Consider the following 12,510-nt stretch of genomic DNA (forward strand, 5'->3'; position numbering starts at 1 on the left):
TGATGCCCTCAGAATCGGTTAGTACCTACCTACCATGAACACTGTAGCTAACAAAAATGCTTTTGCCAATAAACTAGGCACATTTACATGCTCTTTTGTTCTATATTTTTAAAAAAGAAACTGCTTGTGTGGCAGCCAGTTAATATAAATAATTTTAAGTCATGAGTTCAGATCCCACATAAGTATAATAAGCTTTCTGGCCAAAGAAATAAAACTAATTAAGTGGGAATTGATGGGTCATTGTTTTGATCAGTCTCTGCTCTTAGAAGCTGAGTAGCTCAGATGTGCAGGGAAGCAACCTGGTTTTGACTAATAATCCAAAGTTATGCTGTGTGACAAGCACCAGTGACGGATCTGCATAAAATGTGTCAATCTTGCACGGTGACTTTTACTACACTTTCATCAGTCACAGTATTGCAACATTGGAAGGTGGCTTCCATCTCTCAGGCTTGCAGGTGAGGTGCTTATTAGATGTGTGTGGATATAGATATGACTTAGTAGTTCCTGAAATCCATGCAACAGTCTCCTGAGTACTAAATATTTTGAAGAGAAAATGCCAGCTTCTTTTTCTTTTTTTTTTTTCAATTTTTTTCATGAGGCTTTTTCATTATTTCTGCCTTATCATAATGCAGATACACAGAATGAGCCAATCGGTAAAATACCTTCTCAGTGGATGTGTTTTATACCTCTTCAGAAATCTAAGTGACTTTTTAAAAGCATGAAACAGAACCAGAGAGAGTTGTAGATTTTGTTATTTACAGATCAGACCAGCATGTGAAGTATCCACTTGTCTTCCAGCAACAACATAGTAGGATGTGTCTTCTACTCCTCCCTCCCCATGTGACTATTCAAGGACACCAGTCAAAGAATCATAAAATGGTTAGAGTTAGAAGGGACCTTAAAGATCCTCTAGTTCCAACCCCCCTGCCACGGGCAGGACACCTCCCACTAGACCAGGCTGCTCAAAGCCCCATCCAGCCTGGCCTTGAACACCGCCAGGGATGGAGCATACACAACTTCCCTGGGCAACCTGTTCCAGTGTCTCACCACCCTCACAGTAAAGAATTTCTTCCTAATATGTAATTAAAATCTACCCTCTTTCCGTTTAAAACCATTACCCCTCAACCTATCACTACAATCCTTCCCCGTCTTTCCTGTAGGCGCCCTGAATTAGAATACTTAGGTACAAATTTGTGTTATTGTTCAAATCCATTGATCTGAAATATGAAAACCAATGCAAATTCCAGAATTAGAGGACATCTACTCTCCACAGGAGATGGCTACCTTTGAAGAGAAGGTTAGAATACCTCAATGGAGGCCCAGTTGCATTTATTTGAATGACCTTGGGGCTCAAACCTGCTCACTTACAGCTGAATTCCGCTGAAGAAGGAGCCAAAGAGTCCAATCATGCCCAGGAATTCCACTCGACTCAGATTTCGGACGATATACTCCTCACAAACATTCGAGATGCCATATAGCGTTGCTCCGCCCAGTACTAAGAGATCCCCTATCAGTTTATTTTCACCTAGGAATAAAGAAGGAAAAAATCAGAATGTCTCAAAAGAACCTTCTTTTGTCTAGAACCATTGCAAGTTCCTCCCTGTAGATTTCAAACCTCAGTCACTAAGTAGCCCATATCTGGGTTAATAAGCTGAATGCAAATGTTCTGTCATTTTAACAGTTCTCATTCAATACTCCAGCAAAATCTAGCAGAGGTGAAGGGAAAGCATTATCCTTGCTGTGGATAAGAGAATCTGAAAGAATCTGAAAAATCTGTAAAAAAATACAGAAACCAAGTGGCATTCTCCAGTAACTTAATCCTTTTTATTTTATTATCATTACTTTTTTTGCAGATAGAATGTGACCCAGGTATATAGAGCAGTTTGCATCTCATCTTGAAATTTAACCAGTCTAAAACATGTCCAGTACTTAGATGTGAAACCAACTGAAAAATTCCGTGTACCTGTGAAATGAGTGAAAAAATCATTACAACCCCAATATCGACCTCATTCTCACATGAAGCTGTTTGACAAGAAAGAGGAGAGGAAGGATGGGGTGTAGACACGGTGATGATAATGACAGATTTTTAAAAGAGGTTCGTTCAATTAACATAGCGGTATCTAATGCACGCAATGAACACCAAGCTGTATTTTCAGTTCCTCCATACATATATATAATTACTAAAGCACTGTATTATCAAAGACTGTTTGAAATCTTTTTAAGTCTTGGAGGCTGTTGGTATTGGGAGGCAGGGAGGCAGGGGGCAGGGAGATTTGACCACGATCAAGTTCCAGGTTGAAAACCAAGGCCCTGGCTTTGCAAACTGATGTATGCGATTCCCTCTGCACATACAGCTTGTTAAATGAATCCTACAAGAGCTACAGCTTCACAAATATGTCAGACATTGCTGCAGAACCATATTCCAAAAGCTTGGATACAATGGAATTTCCTTTCATTCAGTAGGCTCAGTAGAAATGTTGAAGTACTAGATTGTATTTTGTTTTAAAGAAACCTTGGTTTCTTTTAAAATACCTCTTGATTTATTTTTTAAGTTCATGCCTTTTTAAGTTTTATAATTATTCATTTTTAAAATAATTTTAAAATAAATACTGCAGTAAATAAAAATGGAAGCCAAACATTATGATTTGTTCCAAATGATCTTTTCAGCATTTTTCTTTATGGTATTCTTTTAAGCCTTCATTTTTCATTCCAAACTGCAGTTATGAAATTTCCAGTAAGAAGAAATTTATGAAAATAAGAATGGTCATAAGAGGACTGACCAAGGATTCATTTATCCAGTGTCCTGTCTCCAACACTGGCTATAAACACCAAAGTATAAGTTATTTAGGGGTAAACAGGAGCAGGGCAAATGTTTAAAATACTCCCAGTAATACACTTAGTCTCCAACATTATTCAGCTCAGAGGAGATATGGCTTTTGTGTCTTTAGCAAACATTTCTAGATTTCTTTTTCACATACTCATACAGTCTCTCACTGAATTTCTGTTTTGCATATACCCTGACTGGCAGCATGTTTATATTTGACCATTTATCTTTTCAAGATTTGGTACTTATTTTCCTTCTAGCCTTCTTTTGCAATCAGCTACAGGAGATGCTCTTCATTTAAAATAAGCATCAGCACTTTACAAAACCTCTTCATACCCCTGATGCGTTTGATGTTCCACAGTGGCTCCAATCATCCCTCACTGAGCTCACTCATTTGGTATTTATTGCAGCTACTCACTGACACTTCGGGGAAGTACTGCCAAAAAAGCTTCTGACCTTAGAGCTTGGCTGTCCTGAACTGCTAAGACAAAAATATCATCCTTTTGCATCTGTGAAACAAAGACGGCTCAGAGGCTGAGTATTTTCACAGAGATGGGATGGCCCCAAGCACCACACCGAGATGGCTCTCCCCAAAGTGCACTCGTGCTCAAAGAGTGTGAGCCTCAACCTTCAGGGCTATCCCAGAAGAGGAAGCTAAGATCCGGTCAGAGCTTCAGGACCCTCCTCTGGCACTGGGCAGCACAGGGTGCCTGAGGAAAGCATAAAGAAATAGGGAAGCGCAGAGGGGTTTTTATCAGCTGGTAGCAGGAGATTAGGGATTTTCTGAGATGGAAGTTGCGTTACACCATTGAACTTAACAGGTCCCGTTGGATTTCTCAATTAATTTGTGTAAAGTGCATACATTTTTGGCCTCTACAACACCCTGTGGCAGTAACTTACCCAGTGTAAGTATGCACGATTAAAACACACTTCGTGTTTTTAGCTTTTAAGGCTGATACCTCAAAATTATATTGGGAATGATATAATTTTCTCATTGTGAGAAATATTTAAGAACCATTCTGCATTGACCTTCTCCATATCATTGAAGACTTCATGTCTTCATGTACCTTTATCGTATTCTATCTCTTTCTTGCCTTTTCTGGGAGATGAAAATTCCCAGTCTACCTACAGTCTCTTCATCCTGAAGCCATTTTATGCCCTTGAACAACTTTCTCAACTTTCTCCATTGCTTCTGTAGCCTTATTTTCTGGTCATTTCTTTTTGATATGCAGTGATCAGAGTAACACATGGTACTCAAGAGGTCAGTGCATCAAAACTTTATATACTGGCATAGAAATGTTTTATACTATAATTTTTGTTTCTTTCCCAATAATTCCTAGCATCCTGGTTGTCAAATGGCTTTGCTTCTTCAAGAGACTGACTTTGGAACTTTTCCCCAAGACTGACATATCCTAATAGAGATATTTTCATGGATGTAAAGTCCACATGCATCTACTGGTTTCATTGCTAAGGAAATATGTATCAACTGACTAGAGCCATTCGAAAGACTTTTAGGTTAAGACAGTTGTACTTGAACAATTCAGTGGCATAGAACATTCTTCTGAAAAAACACAAGGCATGCTTGGCAAAACATGCTTTGCAGTAATCACTGTTAGTATATTTAGTATTCTCCGGAAGCAGAAGTCATACAGTCCAGAGAGGAGTTAATGTTTTGGGGACTACTTATACCACTATAGTGTAACATAAATCATTTAAAAACGAATTATGTTCTGGTATGATTGCTTTTCACACTCTCACTTGGCCGCTTGGCCACATTTTTACCTTAACCCCCAGCATTAAGAGGTGTTTCTCTTTGCTTTTGGTTTTAAGTAATGATGATGATCATAATACCTAAACACCAGTCTCAATGCGTCCCCTCTTAGACTAAACATATATATACTTATTAACAGGAGTGAAGTGACTGGTTTTTAGACATTGTGGCAAGCTAAAGGTGTGAAGTGCTTCAAAAAATCTGGATGAAATACTTAGAACCCTGTTACTTAGATTCCTGTGTATTATAGAAGCACAAGTACCAAGGTACCCCAGGGGTATTACTTCAGAAAAATGTTATTTTAAGGCATACTTGGCATGTAGGTGATAGAGCACAAACTACTTGGTAGTAATTGCTTTTCCCATTGAGAAATGTGCAAAACATCAGTCAGGATACAATAAAAAGAGGTAAACTACCATAGATTTACTGAAAGTTGAGAGCATGCCTGCAAATTATACCTAATTCTTGCAGATAGTTTGGAAAATACCTGTTAATCTCTCCATGATGCATTTTAAATTCATTTTCCCTTACTGTAATGGTTTGCAGGCTGGATTGCTATATACAGTAGGTGCCTACCAGAGCCTTTTGACACTTCTAATACAGTAAGTAGTATGGTCACACAGGGCAAACAGATCCCAACAGATCTTGTCCCCTAAAATATAGAATAAACAAAGGAGTTTACTGAGGACTAATACAGCGTCTTTGGTTTTGGTGCATTAGTTTATTTTTTTTTGCCCAGTCCTGGGAAATATCCTATAAATAGCATGGAACTCCTTAATGAAGAGTTTCAAGACTATTTTTTTTTTGCTTTAATACTTATTTGTATATGTAGATTTTTAATGTATAGTTTAACCCCTACAGAGAAATCAAACCAGCTCAACTATTTTACTCTGTTAAAGAGGATGTGGTAATTTAGAAATATATCCCTGCATCTTAATAACATCATTTTGCCACTGAAAAACACCACAGTCTCTGTTGTGTATGGCTCTGATCTTAATTCCTCCTCTCTGTGTAGCAATAAGCAAGGACAGTTTTTCATGTGTAGGTCTGAATGAAAAGGCAATAATGCATGTTAACAGATTTTTCTGGACAAACTTACGTAACAGCTATACCTGTGCTTTAGTAATGAATATGGCAAATAATATGTAATTCTTGCAGTTGGATGGCAAAGTGCCAGCGTTCTTCAACCTATTCCTTGTCCGCTGAGATCCACTGCCCCACACGCTCCTGCTGAACCACAACTCACCTGCCCTAGCACATTACTCTCTAGATTACTGGGATACAGGATGTTTTCTCTGGAACCCAGTGTTGAAATCAGTCATTCCTAATGCAGCTTTGGCTGGGTGTTTTCATAGCATGGATTATATTCTTTCCTTTTTAGCTGGGGCAAGGCGATTTCTGGAGGAGACCAATGAACCAAAAGTCTCCTTTTACGATAAAGGACAGGGATAAAAGAGGGCAGGGAGATATAGTGAGTACTGTCACAAACTCTCTTGTTTTATTTAGTAGCATCCTGGCAAATGCAGCTCTTACAGCACTTGCATTTGTATTCAGAAAGCTGAGTCGAGAATTTTAAATCCCAGTGTATCATGCTCAGCTCACAATTCAGTGCTTTTAATTAAGAATGAAAACTGTGCCTAATTGACAATCTCTGAAAAGAATTTCCAGCCTTCCCACATCATTTGGGTTGGCACTAGAGAAATCAATGTGACAGAGGAAGTTGATCAATGAAATCTAACTCTGTCTAGTCTGCATTGATAGCTACACACCCATTATTCATATGATGCTGCACATAAAAAAGAACATTTTACACACAAGAAGGTTCTTTTCAACAATGATGCAGGCAAATCCCAAACCTTTACTCTGAGACTGTATGCAAAACCCAATTAGTACAGTTAGTATGTAGGTTCGGTTTCTTTTAGCATCTACCCAGTGACCCTGCCTCTGTACGAAAAAGGAGCCAAGTTGAGGAGAAGTAGGAGTACACAGTGGACATGAGAGGTGCTTATGACTCAAAGATGTAGCCAATTTGGAAAGGAAGCAACTGAGGTTTGAAGTCAAACAATTAAGCCAAAACTGAATGAAACTGCAAGAATTTTGCTTGTCCCCCCAGCCTGCACAGAGGGTGACCTGTGTTGCAGACTCAGGACCCATGAAGCCTGTTTGCAGCAGTGCTGACTTCTAAGTGTCAACCCATTTTTGCTCTCTGTCCCTTCTGGCAAAGAAGCAACACTGAATGGTGCAGTGATTTGGTTTCATGAAGGCACAGGTTTTCTTTACAATTTTCCTTTTTTTTTGTCCCAATCTGACACGTTCTGATCAATGGTTTCTCTGAACAGAACTTGGTCACACATCCCATCCATCCTTACTCACCCGCTCCTTGCTGTCTCCCAACGAGGACATCTGCTCCTGCCATGCAGCCCATGCCCAGAATGCAGACCACAATCCCAATGAAATGTACTGCCTTGTATCGTACCAGTAAGAAGAACCAGGAGAGCAGTATCACCACTGGGATGACAAAACAGTCTAGGAGCTGTCAAGAAAAAGAGGAAAAATTAACAAATTAACCTGCTAACGCTTTGCCCTAAATTACTAGGATAGAGTCCAGCAGAGGGGAGCAGGGCTACTGAGCTAGTAATAGCACTTTCTACCAGGCAGAAAGTGTATTCAAGTGGTTATGTCGTCCATCAGACAGAGGATAAGACTATTCTGTTCATGACTGTTCCACGAATTCAGGAGAGCTGTTGCTCTATGGTAACACTCAACAGCACTGCCTTGCTCTTGGATTCAGATGCATATTTCAAATCCATGGGAAGGAAACCTGGGCCAAAAGAGAGCTGCACCACTCCATCTGGTCCTCACCTCTGGTGATTAATGGGCAAAGACTGAGGGCAGTTTTCCTGCAGTCTAGACATATGCTTTAATTCAGTCATTTCAGGTCCAATTAGCAGGAATGTTCATAATACACAAGTTGACCAGATTTATTGTATCTGGCCATATAAATCAAGGCATTTCTGCATGCAGAATGCTTACGAAAAATCTGCCCTGTGGGGACTGTTAATTCCTTGAAAATATAGCCCCATATGCCTCTGAAGAAAAAAAAGAACACAAAACCCCACCTTACCTGCAGTGCAAGAAACTCAATCTTCTTGCCAATAGACACTGGGTAAGAGCTTTCTCAAAGAAGTGTTATGAACACAATCTTTAATTATTTTCTTCAGAGACACCCAGCAATAAACCCAGAGAACCCATGACGAAAAAAGAAATGCACCAAATGTTTGTGAGAAGACCTTTAGATTTTCAAATTAAAATACATTTTAGAAACTCTCAGTATGTCACCAGGGAACAAAAATCCTAGGTAAGACACACCCAAAGAAACTTCACTTTAATCCTACTTCCTAAAAGGAAACAGATAACTAGAAGTCACGATTCTGTGGACTGAGATTTAACAACTTGTGTAGGGTACAGTATTGTTCAATGCCGATTGATATAGCAGGAACCAGAACTATATGACTTCATCTTCTTCCTAACAAAAAAGTCTGGAACAACCAAAGGAGGAGACTGTGTCCATGGTAGTAGTATAGAAAACTACTCCAGATGTCGTTACCTTGATTTTAGATGATGCAATTTGGTTTTTCTTCCCTTTGGGCTTATTACTTGCTACTTGCTCTCTCAGTGTGATTTACCAATAAGCACACTAAGTACTATAAAATAATGATTCCATCCCTTTTAACTTATTTGTCTGTCCACGCTTTATCTGAAGACAACAAGATTTTTGGATGATTTCAAGAATCTCAGTGCTTAGGAAATTATTCTTTACATGTGAGATACCTATATAATAATTATTAGATCCGGGGAATCAGAAAAATATAAAAGCCAATTTTTGGACTAAGGATAATTTCCCTGAAACTTTGTTTGAAAATCAAGAATGTGCAGTGGAAACCCATCCATTCCAAAGATTCTCCAGACAACGAGTGGCAATAGCTTTCAGAAGAGAATCGGTTCAGCAGTGGGATCACGCTGCTCTGGAGAGCCTCAAGCAGTCCTAAAGAACTGCAAAACAGATGAGGGAAGTTACGAATGGGAAAGGTCCGTGCTAAAAGCAGGTTCTGCATTTTATAAATGCTCTCATAACATGAGAGCTAATAATCTAAAAGGCACGGTCACACCTCTTTACAGTGAAAACTTCCTCCAGCAGTCCTCATAACGCCATCCTGCACAGACTGAACATGAAAAGGGACAAGGTCTGAAAGAACTACAATAAGCTCCTTTGTCTGCATAAGGCACCTGCTCTGCCTCTGAAGTGCCTGTAACGTGTACAGCGCGTAACACAGCTAATATGCAGTAACCAGTCTTTGCAAAAATGTGATTATACCAGACACCACATATACAAGAACAACTTCAGAAGTTGCGCTGCTGGGAGCAGCCAGCTCCTGGGGCAGGGAGTGGTGGTGGCAGGACTACTGGGCACGCACATTAAATCCCGGCACGTGGTGCTGGTGAGGTGGCACACGGCCTTCTCCTGTCACTGGAAGGAAGGACGGGGCCCACCTAACCAGCACAGATGGTCACTGCTGCATGGATAACATCCGCTGCACATTTCTCAGGCACTGTGGATTTCTGCACTTTGTCAATGCAGCCCTAGCACATACTAGCAATAGGCGGCACATCTGAGAGAAGCTCACTCTTCAACGGGATGTGGACACAGCTCAACACCTGCCCTCTCAATCCACGGCTCGTGTCATCATGCCTGTACATGCTGGGTATGTGGTCTTCATTAGCTGCGCTAGCATACAGTGCACCTCTGCTGAAGATGGAGGGAAGGTGGTACCAAACAGCAGGGAGGCAGTTACTACTTACATTGCTCATAGCTACCCCTGTGAATGCCTCCCTGCCATTCCCTTCCATAGCAGCCTTGAACAGGTGAGATTAACTCACACAGTTTTCTGACCTCATCACAGTCTTCCAGCACTTAGGGTAGGGCTACAAATAAGACAGAGGCTGTGTCTTCACAAAGAGCCACATGGAGAAGACATGGAGCAACGGGTACAAGTTGCACTGGGAGAGGTTTCATCTCAATATAATAAAGAAATTTTTTACAGTCAGAACAATCAATCACTGGAACAACCCCTCCAGGGACATGGTAGCGTGCCCATTGTCAGAGGTTTTTAAGATGCAGCTGGACAGGGTGCTAGATCATCCCAACCCAGGCTCGCTTTTCCATGAAAGGTTGGATCAGATGATCTTTTGAGGTCACTTCCAAACTGGGCTCTTCTATGGTTCTGTGATTCTAACTTACTGATAGTTTGCATCAAACCAAGGTGGAGGAGAAGCTCACGTGGGTAAGCATCAGTCTCTACCTTGGAGAAAGCAACTGAAATACATCACCAGTAAAAGCTACCTTTACCTGGCACAGTGCACTTGGCTTCCCTTCTTGCTGTGCTACAGGAGTCGCCAGTAGGATATACCAACTTCGTTAATTTTGCATTGGAGAAGAGGCAGCCTTACACCTAACTCAGAGCTGGACATGAGTAAAACAGCACCAACCAGAGGTACTGTACAGTCTGCCATTATCTTCCTCAGGCAGGCACCTAAGATTTGAGCACCCTCTTTCCCATGCATACACATACCACCTCAGAGACAAGTATATCCAAGACGGAGCAGAAAGCACATGCAACATTTAAGCACAGAGGTGTTTTAAGAGACCGCTTATTAAGTAAGGGAGTGATCAACATGGATTCTCCAAGGAGAAATCATGCTTGACCAATCTGATAGCCTTCTATGATGGCATGACTGGCTGGGTAGATGAGGGAGAACAGTGGATGTTGTCTACTCTGACTTCAGCAAGGCTTTTGACACTGTCCCATAACATCCTCATAGATAAGGTTAGGAAGTGTGGGTTAGATAAGTGGACGGTGGGGTGGATTGAGAATTGGCTGAGTGGCAGAGCTCAGAGGGTCATGATCAGTGGCACAGGGTCTAATTGGAGGCCTGTAACTAGTGGTGTTCCCCAGGGTTCAGTACTGGGTCCAGTCTAGTTCAACGTATTCATCAACAACCTGGATGAGGGGACAGAGTGTATCTTCAGCAAGTTTGCTGATGATACAAAACTGGGAGGAGTGGCTGACATACCAGAAGGCTGTGCCACCATACGGAGAGACCTGGACAGGCTGGAGAGTTGAGTGGAGAGGAACCTAATGAAGTTCAACAAGGGCAAGTGTAGGGTCTTGCACCTAGGGGAGAATAACTCCATGCACCAGTACAAGTTAGGGGTTGACCTGCTGGAGAGCAGCTCTGCAGAGAGGGACCTGGGAGTCCTGGTGGACAACAAGTTGACCATGAACCAGCAATGTGCCCCTGTGGCCGAGAAGGCCAATGGTCTCCTTGGGTGCATTAAAAAGAACGTGGCCAGCAGGTCGAGGGAGGTCATCCTCCCCCTCTGTCCTGGTGAAGCCACATCTGGAGTACTGTGTCCAGTTCTGGGCTCCCCAGTTCAAGAAGGACAAGGAACTACTGGAAAGGGTCCAGTGGAGGGCTACGAAGATGATCAGGAGAATGGAGCACCTCTCTTATGAGGAAAGGCTGAGGCCTGGATCTGTTTAGCCTGGAGAAGAGAAGACTGAGAGGGGATGTCATCAATGCTTATAAACATCTAAAGGGTGGGTGTCAAGAGGATGGGGCCAGACTCTTTTCAGTGGTGCCCAGTGACAGGACAAGAGGCAACGGGCACAAACTGGAACACAGGAAATTCCATCTGTTACTTTGAGGGTGACAGAGCACTGGAACAGGTACCCAGAGAGGCTGTGGAGTCTCCTTCTCTGGAGATATTCAAAACCCGCCTGGATGCATTCCTGTCCAATCTGCTCTAGGTGAAACTGCAGGGGGATTGGATTAGATGATCTCCGAAGGTCCCTTCCAACCCCTACCATTCTGGGATTCTGTGATTCTGTAAGACAGTAAGAGTCTGCAAGCATCTTTCCAGTTCTTTTTTTGTGCAAAGGTGAGTAAGTGAACCTCAGTCATCACTGGACCAACTATTTGGTTTTGCAAAATCAGGAGCTCTGGTCACTCAGGCAAACAGTATTTAAGAATATAAAGAGGTGACCTTTCAGCTGGTAACTACTGTCTCTCCAGAGACACAGAGTGACTCAGCAGGTATTTTTAACCCCCAGCATCTGGAATCCAGCCCTTGCCTGCCTTTACACACAGGAGCTCTGACAAAGGCTGCTTTACTTACTCTGGGCTAAGCACGCAAAAAGAACATTTTCTTGTGAATATGAGATATATTAGGGTGCTAATGTGATTTCAATAGCCAGTTTTAAAAAATGTTTGTACCTGCAGCATGTGTACTTCAACATGCAAATTCCCTAACAGTCTTTTAGAGGAAGATTTTAAAAATTCCTCGTTTCATAAACATTTAAACATACCCATGCTTTCAAGCATGTGAAGATGTGTCTTTTAAGCACTAACATGAAGGGATGCATGAACAGAACTTGTCACAAACAAACAACGCTGACAGCAGCTGGCAAACGCCACTTTGGGGCTGGTAGCCCAAGGTCTAATCCACAAATTGCTATTTGGAAGACTGCAGCATCAATAGATAAAAACATGAAATGTAGGTAATGTTCACTGACGTTTTATAGCTCTTGAATTGTGCTTAGTTTATACCTGTAATTAAACAACAGGGTAGACAGAAATAAATCAGGCTGCTACAATATTAGCAATAAGATAACCTAGTGTATATTGCTTAACTACTTTTCAGGTATTGCTTTACATTTCATTTCTCCATGACTAAATTCGCTCTGCCTTTCTTTTTTACTCAGATAAACCTGTCTAGTAGAAGAAAAAATGCACATATATTCTACAGACAAAAAATGTGAGATTGTGGATTACCTGATCTGCAGTAGGTGTTTCT

General features: G+C 41.4%; 1 protein-coding gene across 2 annotated transcripts in view; it reads right to left on the reverse strand.

Moving 5' to 3' along the window:
* The window catches only part of SLC35F1 (solute carrier family 35 member F1), a 251,348-nt gene that overhangs the window by 31,038 nt on the left and 207,800 nt on the right, over nucleotides 1–12,510 (reverse strand). For both annotated transcript variants that reach the window (XM_063329725.1, XM_063329726.1), the window contains exons 4-5: nucleotides 6,969–7,128; nucleotides 1,369–1,525 (exon numbers count right to left, since the gene is read on the reverse strand). In XM_063329725.1, coding sequence (XP_063185795.1) covers nucleotides 1,369–1,525; nucleotides 6,969–7,128 — 317 coding nt within the window. The remainder of the gene's footprint in view (nucleotides 1–1,368; nucleotides 1,526–6,968; nucleotides 7,129–12,510) is intronic.

Source organism: Chroicocephalus ridibundus, chromosome 3 (genome assembly GCF_963924245.1).
Source record: "Chroicocephalus ridibundus chromosome 3, bChrRid1.1, whole genome shotgun sequence".
NCBI classification, from domain to species: Eukaryota; Metazoa; Chordata; class Aves; order Charadriiformes; family Laridae; genus Chroicocephalus; species Chroicocephalus ridibundus.